This window comes from Aegilops tauschii, chromosome 2 (assembly GCF_002575655.3).
Source record: "Aegilops tauschii subsp. strangulata cultivar AL8/78 chromosome 2, Aet v6.0, whole genome shotgun sequence".
In the NCBI taxonomy this organism is placed as follows: Eukaryota; Viridiplantae; Streptophyta; class Magnoliopsida; order Poales; family Poaceae; genus Aegilops; species Aegilops tauschii.
This window is the reverse complement of record NC_053036.3, coordinates 130088903-130109488: the sequence shown is the minus strand read 5'-3', so window position 1 is coordinate 130109488 and position 20586 is coordinate 130088903. Positions and strand designations below refer to the sequence as shown.

Genomic DNA, 20586 nt, shown 5'->3' with positions numbered 1-20586 from the left:
CGTCGTGCTGCTGGATCTCCATCAACCTCTCCTCCCCCCTTGCTGGATCAAGAAGGAGGAGACGTCGCTGCTCCGTACGTGTGTTGAACGCGGAGGTGCCGTCCGTTCGGCGCTAGGATCATCGGTGATTTGGATCACGACGAGTACGACTCCATCAACCCCGTTCTCTTGAACGCTTCCGCTCGCGATCTACAAGGGTATGTAGATGCACTCCTTCCCTCTCGTTGCTAGTAAACTCCATAGATTGATCTTGATGATGCGTAGAAAATTTTGAATTTCTGCTACGTTCCCCAACAAATAAGGGGCCTGCTGTACTGCGATTTGAAGCTCGATGGTTACGAGAGGCAAAATTTCGGGATGTGGTGCAGGAAGCATGGGTTTCTTCGGACTCTGGTGTGCTAGGAGGTGACCTTGCAGCTCGGCTATCGCATGTTCATGAGCATCTCCATAGATGGGATAGAACTGTACTGAAGAAAAGCTCAAAGAACTTAAAGAAAGTACAGAAGGAACTAGAACAGGTTGCTAGGGGCGTGTTGTCCCCGGAGAATGTTACCCGGCAGAGAGAGCTCACAGAGGAAATTGAAAAATTACTTCAGTTAGAGGAGATACACTGGGGTCAGAGATGCGGCTTGGACTGGCTGAAATTCGGTGACAAAAATACTCAATATTTTCAACAGTACGGCTCGGCCAGGAAGAAGAGAAATTGTATAAAGAGGTTGATGAATGAACAGGGAGCTTGGCAGGAAGGTACTGCCTACCTGAACCCAAATATTTCAGATTATTTTGTTGGGCTTTTATGTCGGAAATTGACGAGCCGGACCCCGGGCTGTTAGAAAAAGTCGTGCCGCGTGTGACAGTTGAGATGAATGAAGCATTTCCGAGGCCTTATATGGCGGAGGAAGTCAAGAGAGCTCTGTTCTCTATTGGTGATCTAAAAGCTCCAGGTACGGACGGTCTCCACGCCATTTTCTTTAAGAAATGTTGGCACGTATTGGGGGATGTATTAACTGCTGAAGTCTTAAGTGCAATCAATAACAAAATAATCCCAGAAGGATGGAATGATACAGTCATTATCTTGATCCCTAAAGTGGATGAACCAGAAAGAATTTCTCAGTATAGGCCGATTAGTCTCTGCAACGTACTTTACAAGGTGATCTAAAAAATGATTGCTTTTGGCATTAAGTCTTGCCTTGATGAAATATTTCTCCCGTTCAAAGTGCTTTTGTCCCGGGCTGTCTTATTACGGATAATATTCTGCTAGCCTATGAGTGCTTACATACTATAAAGAATAAAAAGAAAGGGAAGGTGTGCTATTGTGCGGTAAAACTGGACATGCACAAAGCGTATGATCGATTAGAGTGGAGGTTCTTGGAGAAAATGATGTTAAAGTTGGGTTTCCATGAAGAGATTGTGCAACTCATAATGGCGTGTGTGACATCTGTTAAATACAAAGTAAGATACAATGATCAAGAGACAAAATGGTTTATTCCTATGAGGGGGCTCCGTCAAGGGGATCCCTTATCACATTATTTATTTCTCATGTGTGCAGAAGGTTTGTCTAGTGCTTTGGCTCATAAAGAGGAGGTTCGTGGCATTGAAGGAGTCCGGGTGTGCAGAAATGCACCATCAGTATCACCTTTACTTTTTGCGGATGATTCCCTAATCCTTATGAAGGCGGATATGACTAATGCAACCTCGTTGAGTCCGGTATTGGAGGAATATTGTGCTAGCTCTGGTCAGTTGATGAGTGTGGGAAAGAGTAGTATCTTTTTTAGTCCCAATGTGAATGTTCATGTAAGAGCTGACATGTGTGCAGAACTTAATATCATGACTGAAGCAGTCTCAGATATGTATCTTGGGCTCCTTACTATGGTAGGCCTGGATAGAAGTGATAGCTTTACCAACCTTGTCGAGAGGATGGTGAACAGGTTGAAGGGGTGGAAGGAAAAAAATCTTGTCCATGGGTGGCAAGGAGATCCTACCGAAGGCAGTTATACAATCCATCCCTGTATATGCAATGGCTGTTTTCAAAATCCCCCCCAAAAATATGCAAAGAGATCACCGATGCCATGGCAGCGTTTTGGGGGGGTGACACTGAGGAAGAGAAGAAAATGCATTGGCTAGCTTGGTGGCGGATGTGCCTACCAAAGGAGAAAGGAGGTATGGGATTCAGAGACCTACATGCTTTTAATTTGGCAATGTTGTCCAAACAGAGTTGGAGGATGATCACCCATCCAGAAACCCTATGTGCAAGAGTTCTTAGAGCAAAGTACTTTCCAGATGGCAGTTTGCTCAAGGCGGGCCCAAAAAATGGCTCTTCATTTACATGGCAAAGCATAGTGGCGGGGTTGCAAACTTTCAGAAGGGGACATATTTGGACACTCGGTACAGGGGAGAAAATAAATATATGGGAGGATCATTGGATCCCGAGCAGCCCAACAAGGATGGTGTATACTCCCTCCGTTTCTTTTTAGTCTGCATATAAGATTTGGTCAAAGTCAAACTTTGTTAACTTTCACTAAGTTTATAGAAAAATATATTAAGATTCACAATATGAAATCAATATTGTTAGATGCATCATGAAATTAGTTTTCATACCATATAGCTTTAGTATTATAGATGTTCATATTTTTTTCTATAAATTTGGTCAAACTTTACAAAATTTGACTTTGACCAAATTTTATATGTAAACTAAAAAGAAACGGAGGGAGTACAAGGAAAGGGAACGTTTTATTGAAAACAGTGGATGAACTAATTGATCCATATTCAGGAAGCTGGGACGAGTCCTTGATTAGGAATATATTCCTCCCAATGGATGCGGTCTCGGAATTCCTTTATGACAACACCTCACGGAGGACTTTGTGGCTTGGCATCGAACTAAATCATATGTGTTTTCTGTATGTTCTGCATACTACACAGAATGGGAACATCAATTTGGCTCCCGCATGGTGAGCACCGAAGGCCCTCCAACGGTGAACCCAGTGTGGTCAATTATATGGAAGCTGAAAGTACCAAGTAAGATCAAAATTTATATGTGGCGAGCACTACGTGGAGTGATCCTGGGCATGGGAGTTCTTGCTCACAGACACATAAAGGTATCTCCACAATGCCCTATCTGTCGGGAGTGGGTCGCGGACATCCGACATCTGTTATTCACATGTAGTAGGGCGAGGAAAGTGTGGAAGGCACTTGGCCTTATGGATGAAATAGAGAAATCTCTCCTTGTGGATCGGTCTGGCTCAGTTGTTTTGGAGGAGATTCTAAGGTGGCCAGTTCAGAGATCACCAATACTAGGTCACCTGGGTCTCCAAGAAGTAGTTACGGTTGGTGCATGGTATATTTGGTGGGAACGTAGGGAAGCAAAGAAGGGTGCTACTGTCAAGAATCCCATCAGTTCAGCATTCTCAATTCATGCAATTGCATCAAATCATATTGGTCAGATTCCAGAAAATATTACTTTTTCTGAGCGATGGGTGAAACAGACACCAGGATCGTACAAGGTAAACACAGATGCTTCTTTTTTTGAAGATGGCTCAGGAGCGATCACTGCTATTATCAGAGACTCTCGAGGACATGCAGTAGCGGGGGCTACAGAGCTCTTCGCTCATGCTCATGATGTTGCTTCAGCGGAAGTGCTAGCACTACGGCGTGGCTTGTTGCTGGCAGTGAGAAAAACTGCTCAAGGGTGAATATAGAATCGGACTACCTAGAAATTATAGAAGCATGCAATGGTGAGAAGGAAATTAGAGCACCATACTCAGCATTATTAGCTGATTGTTTTCAAGTGGCTCATGAAATACCAACCGTGAAGTTCATGTACTGTCCTAGGGAAGCAAATACATTGGCACACTTTGTAGCTAGACATGCGTATGATATGCAGTTAGAGTTCTCCTGGGAGGATGAGCCTCTAGATTTTTTATTACCGCATGTAACGAAGGATGTAACTTTTTCAGTTATGCAATAAAGTGCCAATAGATTTCAAAAAAAAAGGTGAGGGAGAGAAGATTAGTTGGGCAAGACCCCGTAGGCCTTGTTTGATAGGAAGGGATTGTAGAGGTTTTGGGAGGGGGGGGGGGGGGGGGGGGTTCAGGGGATTTGGTGAATCCCCCTCTTCCACCCAATCCCCTCAAAACCCCTTGAATCCTCAAAACCCTTCCTTTCACAATCCTCTTTGTTTAAAATTTCTATTTGGTAGAAAGGGTTTGTCATGTTGACATAACATTGTGTAGAACATTTAAAAATCCAATCTTTACAATGTAACCCTTATATCCTTGCTGCAGAATTGAACTACGATGATAGAATTAGCAGCCAGTTGATCGACCAACTTTGCTAACATCCTACAATACGTACTAAATAGGCCCATTATGGGTGACATGCACTGATGTCTTGTCGACCATTGAGATGAGGGATTGCTTCTCCATCAATTAGGTCGGGGACGTCACCACAACCCAACAAGTCCTCCTCCTTTGCATCAACTACTAACGAATCTTGACATCTCCGGCAATGGACATTTGAAACATGGATTCTCTCCTAACAAATATGCAGAGCACTCATCCATTTCAAATAAATGAAATAAACATCTCATTCTATAGAAACACAATATTGCTACAAACTGTCAATCCTCCTAGATCCCTCAGACCATCACCATCACTATCAGAAAATCACGGCAATCTCGTCGGGTGGTGTTAGGGTCGATGAGTGACTAGAAGAGGACAACGTTCTTGGCGAGCTCGCCGGCGTCGATGACTTACCACCGGGGACAGGGTTAGGACGGAGGCGGGCAGAGGAGGGGGGAGGGGGGAGGCGGAGATGGCTTACCACAGGACAGTATGCTGGAGGAGCAACGCCGGCGTTGGGCAGAGTCGGGCGGCGTCGGGGCGTCGGGTGGTGTCGGGGCGTCGGGCGGCGGCGTGGGGGCTCCTCCTCTCGCCGGCGGGGCTCTTCCCCTCGGTGGCGGTGGCGGGGCTCTTCCCCTCGGTGGTGACGGCGGCGGCGTCTCTTCCTCTCGCTGGCGGCGTGTGATGGGACGAGCGATTCCCTGAGTCGCTAGACGAGGGTTTCGAGTCGCGTGGTTTCGCATGGATTGGCCCATACAAACCCCCTGTACCAAATGGGCCAACGTGGTTTCTGGGGGTTTCTGGCCCACGCGAGGAAAATCGCCTCGAAACCCCCTCAACCCACTCGCGCCAAATGAGGCCGTAAGATTAGAGGGTGTTTGTTTCCGGGGACTTATTAGTTTAGGGACTTAAAAAAGCCCCTATAAATCCCATCTAAACTAAACAGGAGGGACTTATAGGGACTTAAAGTGGGCATTTGAGACTTATGAAATAAGACTCTCAAGGAGAGTCTTATAGGTACTTATAGTTGTAATATGGTCTTATAGAGACTTATAAGTCCCAGGAACCAAACAGATAAAGACTTTTTAGGAACTTGGGATTTATAAGTTGGGATCAAAAAAGTCTTTAAGACTTATGAACCAAACATGGTCTTAGTTGGCAAATGCAAGCTTGACACTGAGCTTGAGATTGTTCAGTTCCTCCCTGCGCCAATAGAGTACAGTACAAGAAACACTCGGTGTCCGCTCGTAAACCTTATCACCACCAACTCCAAGGGGCACCCGGACGGCCGGAAACTGAGGAGAGATGGCGTCGTCGGATTCTCCGCCGCCGGGGAAGCCCCCTCTGCCGTGGCGGGTGCGCCTGCTCGTGGGCGCAGCCTCATTCCTACACTCCGCGTCCCTCCGCGCCGACGGCACCGTCAACCGCTCCCTCCTCTCCCTGTTCGAACGCACCGTCCCGCCTAGCCCCGCACCCGATGCCGCCGGCGTTTCGTCCACCGACCACGCCGTCTCCAGCCACCTGCGCGTCCGCCTGTTCGTCCCAGCGCCCGCCGCTAGCGGCAGCCAGCTGCCAATGGTTGTGTATTTCCACGGCGGCGGCTTCGTGTTCCACTCCGTGGCGACGGCCCAGTTCGACGCCCTGTGCCGCCGCCTCGCCGCGTCCATCCCGGCCGTCGTCGCCTCCGTGGACTACCGCCTCGCGCCCGAGCACCGCGCCCCTTCCGCCTACGACGACGGGGAGGCGGCGCTCCGCTGGGCACTCGCCGGCGCCGGGGGCGCCTTGCCGTCTCCCCCCACCGCCGTCTTCGTCGCCGGGGATAGCGCGGGCGGCAACGTCGCCCACCACGTCGCCGCGCGCCTGCAGCGCGACGTGGCCGGGTTGGTCCTGCTGCAGCCGTTCTTCGGCGGCGAGGCGCGGACAGCGTCGGAGCAGCGGCTCTTCCACGCGCCGTTCGGGTCGCCGGAGCGGCTGGCCTGGCTGTGGCGCGCGTTCCTGCCGCCGGGCGCCACGCGGGACCACGAGTCGGCCAACGTGCCGGACGCGATCCAGCGCGACGGTGCCACCGCCGCGGGGAGGTGGCGCGCGTTCCCGCCGACGCTGGTGTGCGTGGGCGGGTGGGACGTGCACCAGGACAGGCAGAGGGCGTACGCGCACGCGCTGCGAGCCGCCGGCGCCGAGGAGGTCCGCGTCGCGGAGTTCCCCGACGCCATCCACGCGTTCTACCTCTTCGAGGGCCTCGCGGACAGCCAGAGGCTGCTGGCCGACGTGGCCGAGTTCGTGAACAGGCGGGCCGCCGAACACCTCGACGCGCCAGTGAACGACCAGTGTCCACTGTCCACTGGTTCGTAGTTGGTTTGCAGTTCAGTCAGTGTGAGTGTGTGACTGATCTTTAAAAAAAAATGGTAAGTGTTGATTCTTCGAGCTGTGATGCGTGTGACGACGGAACTTGAGGGCACATGCGATGTACTCATGACGAACATGCCTGGTTCCCAGTGATTGTCTGGCTGATTGCATTGCATGGCACGGGGTGGATCGTGTGAACGAGTTGTTCGTTGATTCTGAGAAACAGGGAATTGGACGCAAGCGTCGACAGCGCGATGAACGGCATTCATGGCGCAAACAGGGCCGTGTTTGGCGGCGTTCCTGTCACGGAGCAGGCAGCCAGGCACGAGAGGTTCTCGCCCATGCGAACTTAGACAGTAATGGAGCGACGACGCTGACAGATCCACTGTACGTTGGCCCCCGATTTGGCGAGTGCCAGCATGGGCCGAGCATCTTGAGCAGTTGAGCTAACAGTCTCTGCTGGAATATCTGAAGAGAATGACACACCGCCCGTCACACCATATCCAGCCGGAGCATTCTGGACGCCCGCTTCTGGCCGCCGCGCGCTGGCCCCGCGCCTTGTCGTGGCCATGCGCCAGTGCACCGCCCCAGTGCCAGAGCGCGCGCCCGTGTCCCGGCAGGCCGGCACAGAGCACGCGTGTGCGCAGTGGCAGCACCGGCACGATGCTGTGTCCGTCCGTGGCTGTGCGATGAGCTGTTTTTCATTGTCAGGCATTAGGATTTGAATCAACTTCAGATGCATCAAGAATTCAACATAGGATATATAAAAAAATCTCTGCTAAGTGGCTGTCATGAGTTCCTGGCCGGCGATAGCAGCTTGCAGCATCAAGCACCGGAAAAGGAGGCCGACATTTATTCGCAACAGAAGCCTGTTTAGCTGCTGACTGAACTGAAGGTGGCCGGGGCTTCCGGCCGGAGACATTTGCCTTTCCAACGATACGAGGGTCCAGACCAGCTTTACGCCTCCAAAAGAGAGAGACGCCAGCGGCCTCCTTCCATGATGATCCCTTTCTCTGGTGAAAAGCTCGCCGTGTTTTCCCCCGAACATTCATATGATTTCGTTCCGCTTTTCGCCTGTATCAGGCTGTGAGTTGATTAAGCTAATCCACGAGTTCTTGTTCCCGGAGGCAGCATGATAATGCACGAGCCTTTTGTGTGTGACCAGCCTGACTGCATGATTGATTGGCTATTTGATTTGATCAGACTTAGCTGATCCACCAGACAAACAAATCTGACCAACCAACACACGCATAGCCGTACCGAAACACACACCAGAACATCACGCATTGATCACGACATGCCACACAATTTCTTCACAGCTTCAACCGGACTTTTTAAACCCCTCTCATATGCCAGGGCGATCCGCACTACTCGGTCACGATTTTCTTGACCCAGACGGACCCCTCAAATGACCCTCAAACGTACGGGCTGACCAGCACATCCATATCCAGCTCAAATATAGGGTGGATATGGGCGCCCGGACGCGCCTGTCACGTCAAACCCGACAACCCGACTTCACCCCAAATTGCATCAAATCCCCCCCCTTCCTGAGTTGTCGGATCCATTTGCTCTCTCCTCTCTTCTTCCTCCTCCGTATCGTCCGGCTCGCAGCTCCACCGCCGCGCCTGCTCCGCAACCGTTCCCAGGTTCTCCGCCGCCAGCTCCGGAAGAGCGCTCCCGTCCTCGCTACAGGGGACGTTGTCGCCAGCCCGGACGCCACCGTGGTACGTTCAGCAACTCTCCGGCTCCGCCTTGCGCTTGATGTGTTCGACACATTGACCGACCGGAATTATTGTGATTTTGTAAGGTAAATGATGGAAACCGATGTTTCGTCGGACGAGGAGTATGGACCAACGGAGCTTGACCAAATGATTGAAGATGAGTTCTTCGATCCGTCAGATTCGGACGAAGAAGTGAACATGATCATGCTCAAGCATGCAAGAGGAAATGGACCGGTAAGTGGAGCATATTCTCAACTTCAAGGGCTCAATCAAAGGGAGAAGAGTGATCAACCGGGACAGGGTGTCCGAAGCAAAGCTACTGCACAATGACTACTTTGCTCCCACACCTGCTTCCCCGGATGATCCATGGTTTTGTCGTTGTTTTCGCATGCGGAAATATTGTTTTTGCGCATCATGGAGGGAGTGGAGGCACACGACGACTACTTCAAGCTGAGAAGGGATTGGTGCGGCCAACTCTCTTTCTCAGCCAAGCAGAGGTGCACGGCTGCTTTGAGGATGCTTGCACTTGGTACTGCTGCAGATGCCGTTGGTGAGATGTCCAGGATGGGGGAGGCACATGCCTCAAGACTACTGTCAAATTTGCTCGCGCGGTGGTTGAGGTGTTTGGATCGAAGTATCTCAGAGAACCAAATGCGCAGGACATGGAGAAGATGTTTGGCTATTGGAGGAGGCAAGGGGGTTTTCCAGGAATGCTCGAATCAATTGATTGTATGCGTTGGCAGTGGAAAAACTGCCCCAAAGGTTTGCAGGAAATGTATCAAGGTCACACCAGAGAGGCCACCATCATACTAGAAGCAATGGCATCACATGACTTATGAATTTGGCATGCTTTCTTTGGAATGTCCAATTCTCACAACGAGATCAACGTGCTTCAACGATCTCACCGCCGTGCAACTACATCGTCAACGGCCGGGGCTACAACATGGGGTACTATCTTGCCGATGGTATCTATCCTCAGTGGGCGGCGTTTGTGAAGACCATATCCGAGCCGCGTGGCAATAAACAGAGCCACTTTGCAACAATGCAGGAAGCGGCTAGGAAGGACGTGGAGAGGACATTTGATGTGCTTGAAGCTTGTTGAGGAATTGTGCGGAGCGCTGCAATGATGTGGGAATCGAAAACTTTGTGACAGCTGATGACATGTTGTGTTATTTCGCATAATATGATTGTCGAGGATGAGGGTGATGGTGTAGCCCAAACCCACAATTTCGAAGCACCCGGAGAACAAGTTGAAATCCCGGAAGATCAAAATGCGGCTAGCTTATGAACTTTCTGCAGATGCATCAGAATCTTCGAAATCAGCAGGTGCACACGCAGCTACTCAATGATCTTGTGGAGCACATGTGAATCCAGAATGGCAAACAAGGAGGCAATGCTGGAGTTTGGCACTTCAAATAAATTTTATGTAAACGCCATGTATGCTTGATACCAACAATTGATATTTATCGTACGACATTGTGTTGCATGATCGACGTGCATATATTTGCATGAATTTAAGATATGTAGATGCATGAAAGAAAACACGAGGGGCCGTCCGGATGCGCCCGCGGGTATGCGCGGACGTTTGAGGGACCGGATTTCCGGCTGTAGATGCTCTTAGGTCACGAGTGAGAACAGAGCCCCGCTGTGTTTTGTGTGCGAGGAGTTGTGCGAGTGTTCATAGCATCACATGGATTTGATCAAGTATGCAAATGATCATCGCATGTTCGGGATCAGAATTAAGAGTAGTCAACTCGTTCCATCCAAATATACTACCATCGCCCCAAATTTTCTATGGAGTGTGCTTAATTACTGGTATGATATATTCATTCATGACAATATAACCAACTAAAGAAACAAGCTAGGCACCAAGAACATAACAGCTCAACTCCTCTGTTCACATGCACAACTCAACGCCTAATTAGACATAAACAAGAACCCACGACACGGAAGGAAGAAAGAAAAGGAAAATTTTAACCGCAGGCCATGAGTGAGTACGGGAGAGTGACCACACACACTGATGACTGATGACTGATGCCTGATTGCTCTGCCCCTGTCCATGGCGCGTCGCCTGCCGATCACATGACGCTGCACCCGGCGTTGGGGTCCTCGCCGCAGTACGGCTGCTGCTGCTGGTAGTACGGCTGCCGGTTGCCGTGGTACCACCCCTGGTGGTCGTGCACCGGCACGCCGTAGTACCCGCCGGCCGGCACGGGCGGCCTGCAGCACTGGCACCCCCCGCCGCACCCGCCGCCGCAGCCCCCGCCGTAGTACGACGGCTGGCCGTACGGCGTCGGGTCGTAGCTGTAGGACATGGGACCGGCCGGCGCCGGCCAGATGGACGGCACGGCCACCCCCTGCGCGGCCACGGGCGGTGCCATCATCGGCTCGCCGCGCGGCGGCTGGGGCCCGCCCCCGCCCCCGCCCTGCTGCTGCTTGGCCTGCTTCATCTTCTCCAGGAGCGGGCCGAGGTCGGCCATGCTCATGCCGGGCGGCAGCGGCGGCATGGCCTTGCCGGGCTTGGCGTCCGTGGCCGGCGGCGCGTCGTCGAACTTGACCTTCTTCTCCGGCTTGGCGGCCGCGGCGTCCTTGGGCTTCTCCTTGTCCGCCTTCCCGCCGCCATCCTTGGGCTTCTCCTTGTCCGCCTTCCCGCCGCTGTCCTTGGGCTTCTCCGCCTTCCCACCGTCCTTCTCGGCCTTGCCGCCGTCCTTGGGCGCCTTCTGCTTCTCGCCGCCGCCGTCCTTGTCCGCCTTCTGTTCCCTGCCGTTGACGTGCATCTCCTTGATCACCCGGCCGGCCTCGCAGCAGAGCTTCCGGCACAGCTTGTCAGGGTCGAACGGCCCGGACACCGTCACGGCGTTGCTCTTCTCGTCGAAGGAGATGGTCTTGATGTTCATCTTGTCTGCCCAACACAATCCAAAATTCATGCACGGTCAGCCCACGAGGTTGACGACGCTGCCCCACCCACCGTAACCTCGCATGCACGTGGGCCCACGTGTCAGCGGCGGCCACGAGGCCACAGCCTCGCTGCATGGGTGATTGACTGATTGGTGACGGACGGGAGTTAAGTTACCTTGGATCTTGCAGAGGACCGTCCTCATCTTCCTGTAGCATCGCGCGCATTCAAGGTCAACTTTGAGGACAACCGTGGAGATCTGCGACGAGATCGAGGGGGGTTAAATGAAGGTAAATGCAGCTGAGTAGTATTCAAAGTAGATCCAGGTGTGAGCCTCACACTTGACAATTGTTAATTCAGAGTTAACTGTACCTAATAGGAGTAGCAGGATGAGCTATATACTGTACCTTCCAGAAGGAAGGACTCACTCTGTCACTCACATGCCCAGATTACACTCGGAAACTCTTAATTTTCTTAGTATGAGAAAGGAAACAACTGTCATCACCGATTCTTCAGCCATGGCGTTTACAAATGACCCTCTTAAATATTCTACTGAATGCTTGTTACAGTTTACCGGTAGTATTAACTCATGAACTGTCCTAACACTGAATATTGGAGCAAAGCGTTTCATCACAACAAATTCAGTGGGAAAACTTGCGACACTGAAATGTGAAACAAACACATCTATTATGAGAAAAGGACAGGTTTTTGTGCTCGTTTTCCAGTTTGGCTCAAAGGATGATGTTGAAATCAGTTGGCAACGAAAAGGGAAACGCGCGTTGATCTTGGCAGCGAAGCGGTGGGTGAAAAGGAAAGCGGTGACATCACTCGCAGAAAATAAGGACAGGAGTTCGTGGTCAGAGCCCGAGAGATATTTGCTTGCTGCGCACTTCATTTCTCATGGCGTTTCTGGTTTGAGTACTCGGCACTCCAACGACTTGTGGGGTTTCAGAGGAAAACGTGGCGTCGTCCATGAAGCCGCTGTCAATCTCTGACAAAGACGACAGTTGGTTTGGACAAGAGGAACCGAGATCAGCTTCGTTGCCAAGTGAACTAGTGAAGAGTGGATAAAGGAGAAGCAGAACACATATCAATGGCATATAAACTAGGGAAGAGGGCCTACGAATTTCAAAGAAACGAACGCTCGTGCCGGACGAAATTTGCGGATCGCGCGCGCACCCACCCCACCCCACGCACGCGGTAAATCGAGGAGGAAACAGGGGAGAAGAGAAGCAGGCCAGGCCAGGCGTTGTTGTTACCTTGTCCGCCATGGCAATGGCGCCGCCTGGGGCGTGGTGGTCACCTTCAGAGGAGCGTGTGCTGTGTGCTGTGTGCTCTGGAGGAGAGAGGTGGAGGAGGACGAAGAAGAAGAAATATGGATGCGGCGATGAGAAGACCGGTGGTGGGTGCGGCGTTTTAAGCCGGGTGTCCTACGCGCACGCACAGGCGCAGGCGCGGGCACCAACCCTGGCGGCACACCGACGGGCGGGCCCTCCGGTCCTCTTTGACCCGACCCGTATTAGCTGTGCGGCATGTGGGCGTACATACACACACATTGCTAGTCCAGTCGGTGGGCTGTGCCTCTCCCGCCTGCGTCGGGCACGCACCGCCACCACCTGCCGCGCCAAATCAAATCACCCAGCCCACTTCTAGAATCAGAGAAATGATAAATGGTGAGCACCGTTCTACACGAATACACACAAAAGGCATTCATAATACTGCTGATACTGACTACGCTCCACTTGCTAGTGTCACTAGAGCAGGTTGAGTGAGTGACGTTCAGTGGTGGTAAGTGAACCGCTAGTGATGCGGGCTGCGTTTTGTTGTCTAGCCAGCCCTGGGAGTGGGGCCGTCTGCTCCATACGGCCAGCCAGGCATGTCAGCACCACAGGCACAGCCAAGCCAGGCGGCCGCCGATTTCGACACCTCACCGGCACGCGTGACACGATCACGCTCCTGCTGCCACGGCGACTGTGCACCGGGGGCAAGTGCCGCCGCGTGCACCCGGCGGGTGAAACTGTGCCGAAAATGCCGATAGACAAATGGAGGTGGCTGGAGCACCATGTCAGCAGCAAAGAAAACAAGGAGGTTTTGGGCGCGACATTTCACCGGACTCCGCCTGCGCGAGAGGCCTAGGTGCTCTGGTGCTGCAGCGCAGGGAGCACGCTTCTTGTCTTGCTCAATTGGCTCGGGGAAATCTCTGCGTAGGGTTAAGTTTCTGGTGATTATTTTACTGCTAGCTAATGGGCTGTAGATAGAGGCAAACGTGATTGGATTATTGGATTAGGCACCAACCAGAGTTAAATAATACTAGTGGTATGTTGGTAGTGCCTTTTGATTGATCATACGCACGGCGATCTTCAGCGGGCTAAATGGCCTTTTCCTCCAAAGTGCTGCACAACTCATGTGCAATTCATCGTGAGCTCGCCAGAAAACAACCATGGGAACCTTCCGATGTCATTGCCGCTTCCCTTTCGGAGCAAGATGCCACCGGAGACGGCTGCAGCCAGGAACGGGTGTAGTTTCCGGCGCTCTGTGGATGCCCCCCTCACATGGAGAAAAATCCAAACAATCATTTGCCGATCCTTAAACATGAGGCGGAAAACTATGTGGTACGAGCAATGCTGTCAGAACCCGGCGCCGGCTAACGTGCGGTCTGCAAGCGGGGCGAGATGCAAAACCGTTCGCCATGTGTGGCAGTGGCGGCCAGGCCATGGGTAACCGAGGGCCAACCACCGAGAGGGCTTGCGGGGATAGGATCGCGCGCGGCGAGGGTGGCGGCGGCGGCGTGCACGTATGCGCCTGTTCTCATGGCGTTTGCGCCTCCGTGCCACCAACCGGCATGTGCGTCGCGGGGCGTTTTTCATTTCCCTCGCCCGTGATGGGTTTGTGTCGGTGCTTCACTGCTTCGGCTTGTCACGTTACAGGTGTGAATGAACGTTTGACAGCGCGTACTCAAACAGAAATATAGCTTTGCCCTCTCGTGATCGCTCCGTGGGTCGGATACTTGGAGCAACTCTGCCTACAAGTCGTCATATCAATTCGATCGTGACTTTAGCCGAAAATGCCTACATAGCAGAGCTGATATCCTGGTCCTGGATCATCAGCCAACACAATAAGCTGGGGAAGAAGGGCGCACTCCCGCGACGTCCATGTTGGCAGAAAGCACTGTACGGGTGAATGGTCGTGATTGGCTGGCCACGTCTTCTTCCCTCGCTGGACCATGCCCTCCCCGTTTACTTTGTTGACAAGAGAAAAAAAAGAGGAATTCACAAACTGTAACTTAAGTCCTAGGCAGAGTACCCTTCTCCTCCCGGGCCGCACACGCGTGCGGCTCCGGAGGCCCCCGAAGACCTAGCTCAGAAGGCCGCCGGATCTCCTCCCCCAGCCGCCGCCGCCGCCAGTGCCGGCGGTGGCGGCCACGCCCGACCGTCGAAGGCGGCGGGTGCTAGCGGCGCCCCCGACGAACCTCTTCGCGCGGAGCAGGTCGTCTTCGGGTCTGCCTTGGAGATGGGGTGGCCGACGGCGCGGATCTTGGTGGCGCTCGTCGACGCACGGCGGGGAGCGCGGTGGAGCGGTGGCGATGTGGAGCAAGGCGAGGGAGGCTGCAGAGAGGCGATGGAGGGCGGGGCGCTGGCGCTAGTGGGTGGCGGCGGCGCAAGCCCTCTGCCATGGAGGTGGCGGCGCTGTGGAAGCCCAGCCAGGTAGGGTTCCTGGCGGGCAGCGGCCGGCCGGCCGTCTCCGTGTGGTGGGCGGGCGGTGATGCCCCCAGAGGCGTTGGCGCCGGAGCGGTGGATGGAGGTGCGGTGCGGGTCAGATCCAGATCCATTCTCGGTCTCGATTTGGGCCTGAAGCTGGTTCCTTCGCGTGGCAGTCCCCTGGTGTGGGTGAAGGCCGTCGTGGTGGTCCTGGCCCCTGCACGGCGTGGTAGGTGACTGCGGTTCCTCGCCTGGGTTGTTGGTGGTTGTGGTGGCGCGCTCTCTCGACAGTGCTGGTGTGGGAGGACCCGGCTGCGCAGCTTCAACGACAGGTTGCTGCGGTGACGGCGGTGTGAGGCTTCATGGATCGGTTGCCCCAAACCTCGGAGGTGTGGATGTGTGCAACATTACGGATGAAAATCCTGTCCGGTTTTGGTCGGGCCGGCGACGACGGCGCCTGTGGGTGTCGTTTCCTTCCTTGAGGCGTCGCCGAGTGTGTTGCCATGTCCTAGCTTTCTTGGTGTTGGCCGTTGTCTCCGGACGAAAGCCTTGAATCAGGGCAGGATTGACACGATGGCGGCGTCTTCGACGTCGTTCCTCTGTTACGGATGGCGATGTTGTTCGGCGGCGGAGTAGGAGGAAGAGGGTGTCGGTGGCTTTGGGCGTGAAGCGCGCTTCTGTGCATGGTGGGCGCCGCCGTCGTCATCTTCGGTAGGAGAAGCGTGGGCCACAGAGACGGCCCAGATCCGTCCGGCACTCGTGCGGTTGTTCGTCCACCTTAGAGGTATGTCCCCGCTATCACCTTTTTTTGCTCAAGGCCGCCGCCGCCCACGTGCTCCTCCTTGCCACCATCGTGAAACGGACCCTAGAGACTCGCTGTGAAGAAGCTGTCGGAGAAGGAGCTCAACCTCGACAACGGCCCCGGCCGAGGAGACCAAAAGTTCCCATACCTCCTTGCGCTGCCGCCTCTCCTTCGATCATGGGTTGCAGCGGCCAGAGGACCTAGGTATGGATCTTCCTCCCGCTTCTTTTTTCTTGCTTCTTACTTGTGCCTCCAACCCTCCCCATCTACTAATCCCTATGTCCTTGTTCTCATAGGGGCAGGTGGCTTCGACGGGGAAGCTAAATTGTCCACAAATCTGGAGTAACGAGCTACTATTTCAGATTGAGTAGATTTTATTATACTAAATGGCCATCTTGATTCCCCAATGATTGTTAGTATATTTCACGTATATACAGCTACTAATATCCTGCACTATCAATTTTTGAGGCCTACTGGTAGCCATGGCTGTAGAACACCCCCATTCCTTGTCTTCCTATCAATTTTCCTTGATTCAGCTATTTGACTAAATGTTATTACAAGCCCCAAGGTTAGTTAGTAAATAAAATGCTACCTTTATTTTGTGAAAAAGGTCTAGAGATGTTTATGCAATTGTTAGTACATTTAAATTATCTTCACATGTATCCTGCTACTAATAACGTGCACTAATATCCTGCACTCCATCTTTGAGGCTTACCTTGCCATGAACCGATTAAGAGGATTAGTTAGTACAATATCCTGCTACTGTTTGACTTTCGGTGTCGGGTTCTGAAAAATCATCAATTATAGCAGCCCAGTTCAGTAGATACATGGGTTGAGGATGTTTAGTTATGTTTTGTGGCATTGAATTACATCTTATCGTCATTGCTTTTTAGTTAAGTTGGTTCAACTTTCCTTCTTAGTTTATCACAATCATAATGGTCTAACTTTTTGTCCCTTTGGGCCTATTTACTTAAAGTCTACTCCATTTTTGTTGTCCTTTTCATTTTCTGTTGTAATCAAGAAGGATAATTATGCTCTCAAATTCTAAACTTGCGAAGGCATGTATTTAGTAGTTGAAGAATGTGTATCCAAAGGGGAAAGTGTTGGGGAACGTAGTATTTCAAAAAAAAAATCCTACGATGACGCAAGATCTATCTAGGAGAAGCATAGCAACGAGCGGGGAGAGTGTGTCCACGTACCCTCGTAGACCGAAAGCGGAAGCGTTTAGTAACGCGGTTGATGTAGTCAAACTTCTTCGCGATCCAACCGATCCAAGTACCGAAGGTACGGCACCTCCGCGTTCAGCACACATTCAGCTCGATGACGTCCCTCATGCTCTTGATCCAGTTGAGGACGAGGGTGAGTTCCGTCAGCACGGCGGCGTGGCGACGGTGATGATGATGTTACCGGCGCATGGCTAACAACGATATGATCGACGTGTGTAACTGTGGAGGGGGGCACCGCACATGGCTAAAAGTTCAACTTGTGTGTCTTTGGGGTGCCCCTGCCTCCGTATATAAAGGAGGGAGAGGGAGAGGCAGCCGACCCTAGGGGGGCGTGCCAAGGTGTGTGGTCCTACTAGGACTCCCTAGTCCTAGTAGGATTCCACCTCCCACATGGAGTAGGAAAGGGGGAAGGGAGAAGGAGAAGGAAAGGGGGGCTGGCCCCCTTCTCCTACTCCTAATCGGCCTCCTGCCCAAGGGGGGGGGGGTGCACCAGCCCCTTGTGGGCTGTGTGTGCTTCCCTCTTATGGCCCATAAGGCCCATAACTTCTCCCGGGGGGTTCCGGTAACCTCCCGGTACTCCGGAAAATACCTGAACGTCTCCGGAACCATTCAATGTCTGAATATAGCTTTCTAATATATCAATCTTTATGTCTCGACCATTTCGAGACTCCTCGTCATGTCCGTGATCTCATCCGGGACTCCAAACAAACTTCGGTTCATCAAATCACATAACTCATAATACAAATCGTCATCGAACGTTAAGCGTGCGGACCCTACGGGTTCGAGAACTATGTAGACATGACCAATACACATCTCCGGTCAATAACCAATAGTGGAACCTGGATGCTCAAATATTCCAGGTGGCAAGAGTTGTGAAAGTACGGTTACGACGTTCGGACACACCATTACGCTGTGGTGTTCCAGGTGGTGTGAGTTGTGAAACTATTCCACGTTGTTTTAAATGAAGGCCAAACTCGTAAATCAAATATTCTCCTCCGCGATCAGATCGTAGAAACTTTATTTTCTTGTTACGATGATTCTCCACTTCACTCTGAAATTCTTTGAACTTTTCAAATGTTTCAGACTTATGTTTCATCAAGTAGATATACCCATATCTGCTCAAATCATCTGTGAAGGTCAGAAAATAATGATACCCGCCGTGAGCCTCAACACTCATCGGACTGCATACATCGGTATGTATTATTTCCAATAAGTCAGTGGCTCGCTCCATTGTTTCGAAGAACGGAGTCTAAGTCATCTTGCCCATGAGGCATGGTTCGCAAGCATCAAGTGATGCATAATCAAGTGATTCCAAAAGCCCATCAGCATGGAGTTTCTTCATGCGCTTTACACCAATATCACCTAAATGATAGTGCCACAAATATGTTGCACTATCATTATCAACTTTGCATATTTTGGCATCAATATTATGAATATGTGTATCATTACGATCGAGATTCAATAAGCTATTTATATTAAGCGTATGACCATTGAAGGTTTTATTAATGTAAATAGAACAACAATTATTCTTTGACTTAAATGAATAACCATATTGCAATAAACATGATCCAATCATATTCATGCTCAACGCAAACGCCAAATAACATTTATTTTGGTCCAACACTAATCTCGAAGGTAGAGGGAGTGTGCGATGGTGATCTTATCAACCTTGGAATCATTTCCAACACACATCGTCACCTTGCCCTCAACTAGTCTCTGTTCATTTTGTAACTCCTGTTTCAAGTTACTAATCATAGCAACTGAACCAGTATCAAATACCCAGGGGCTACTATGAATACTAGTAAAGTACACATCAATAACATGTATATCATATATACTTTTGTTCACTTTGCCATCCTTCTTATCCGTCAAGTTTTTAGGGCAGTTCCGCTTCCAATGACCATTTCCTTTGCAGTAGAAGCACTCAGTTTTAGGCTTAGGTCTAGCTTTGGGCTAATTCACGGGAGTGGCAACTTGCTTGTCATTCTTCTTGAAGTTCCCTTTCTTTTCCTTTGCCCTTTTTCTTGAAACTAGTGGTCTTGTTAACCATCAACACTTGATGCTCTTTCTTGATTTCTACCTTCGCCGATTTTAGCATTGCGAAGAGCTCGGGAATTGTTTCCGTTATCCCTTGCATATTATAGTTCATCACGAAGTTCCAGTAACTTGGTGATAGTGACTAGAGAACTTTGTCAATCAATATCTTATCTAGAAGATTAACTCCCACTTGATTCAAGCGATTGTAGTACTCAGACATTCTGAGCACATGCTCACTGGTTGAGCTATTCTTCTCCATCTTGTAGGCAAAGTACTTGTCAGAGGTCTCATACCTCTCGACTCGGGCATGAGTCTGAAATACCAATTTCAGCTCTTGGAACATCTTATATGCTTTGTGGTGTTCAAAACGTTTTTGAAGTCCCGGTTCTAAGCCGTAAAGCATGGTGCACTAAACTATCAAGTAGTCATCATACCGAGGTTGCCAAACGTTCATAACATCTGCATCTGCTCCTGCAACAGTTCTGTCACCTAGCGGTGCATCAAGGACATAATTCTTCTGTGCAGCAATGAGGATAATCCTTAGATCACGAACCTAGTCCGCGTCATTGCTACTATCATCTTTCAACTTAGTTTTCTCTAGGAAAATATCAAAAAAATAAAACAGGGGAGCTATACGCGAGCTATTGATCTACAACATAGATATGCAAATACTATCAGGACTAAGTTCATGACAAATTAAAGTTCAATTAATCATATTACTTAAGAACTCCCACTTAGATAGACATCCCTCTAGTCATCTAAATGATCACGTGATCCATATCAACTAATCCATGTCCGATCATCACGTGAGATGGAGTAGTTTTCAATGGTGAACATCACTATGACTCCTCGTCATGTCCGTGATCTCATCCGGGACTCCGAACAAACTCCGGTTCATCAATCACATAACTCATAATGCAAATCGTCATCGAACGTTAAGCGTGCGGACCCTACGGGTTCGAGAACTATGTAGACATGACCGAGACACATCTCCGGTCAATAACCAATAGCGGAACCTAGATGCTCATATTGGCTCCTACATATTCTACGAAGATCTTTATCTGTCAAACCGCATAACAACATACGTTGTTCCCTTTATCATCGGTATGATACTTGCCCGAGATTCGATTGTCGGTATCATCATACCTAGTTCAATCTCATTACCGGCAAGTCTCTTTACTCATTCCGTAATACTTCACCCCGCAACTAACTCATTAGTCACATTGCTTGCAAGGCTTATAGTGATGAGCATTACCGAGAGGGCCTAGAGATACCTCTCCGAAACACGAAGTGACAAATCCTAATCTCGATCTATGCCAACCCAACAAATACCTTCGGAGACACCTGTAGAGCATATTTATAATCACCCATTTACGTTGTGACGTCTGATAGCACACAAAGTGTTCCTCCGGTATTCGGGAGTTGCATAATCTCATAGTCTGAGGAACATGTATAAGTCATGAAGAAAGCAGTAGCAATGAAACTGTAACGATCATAATGCTAAGCTAACGAATGGGGTTTGT

General features: G+C 50.9%; 2 protein-coding genes and 1 long non-coding RNA gene across 3 annotated transcripts; 1 reads left to right on the top strand and 2 right to left on the bottom strand.

Moving 5' to 3' along the window:
• Window positions 1-4170: 4170 nt before the first annotated feature.
• LOC109786053 (uncharacterized) lies at window positions 4171-5245 on the bottom strand. The gene is made up of 2 exons (XR_005769873.2): window positions 4819-5245; window positions 4171-4530 (listed from the first exon to the last, which is right to left on the bottom strand). It is a non-coding gene; the product is annotated as an uncharacterized lncRNA (long non-coding RNA).
• Window positions 5246-5416: 171 nt separating this feature from the next.
• Window positions 5417-6833, top strand: LOC109786151 (probable carboxylesterase 18). The gene has a single exon (XM_020344740.4). It carries the CDS (start codon window positions 5643-5645, stop codon window positions 6687-6689), a length of 1047 nt encoding a protein of 348 aa, XP_020200329.1. The 5' UTR covers window positions 5417-5642; the 3' UTR covers window positions 6690-6833.
• Window positions 6834-10213: 3380 nt separating this feature from the next.
• LOC109786163 (uncharacterized) lies at window positions 10214-12754 on the bottom strand. The gene is made up of 3 exons (XM_020344750.3): window positions 12560-12754; window positions 11478-11559; window positions 10214-11306 (listed from the first exon to the last, which is right to left on the bottom strand). Exons 1-3 carry the CDS (start codon window positions 12569-12571, stop codon window positions 10483-10485), a joined length of 918 nt encoding a protein of 305 aa, XP_020200339.1. The 5' UTR covers window positions 12572-12754; the 3' UTR covers window positions 10214-10482.
• Window positions 12755-20586: the final 7832 nt, after the last annotated feature.

Bases quoted from the DNA above. Each gene is read 5' to 3' on its own strand.
- LOC109786151 (XM_020344740.4), top strand. From the start codon at position 5,643: ATGGCGTCGTCGGATTCTCCGCCGCCGGGGAAGCCCCCTCTGCCGTGG.
- LOC109786163 (XM_020344750.3), bottom strand. The intron at 11,307-11,477 runs GTAACTTAACTC...TGTGTTGGGCAG, and splicing joins GGTCCTCTGCAAGATCCAAG to ACAAGATGAACATCAAGACC.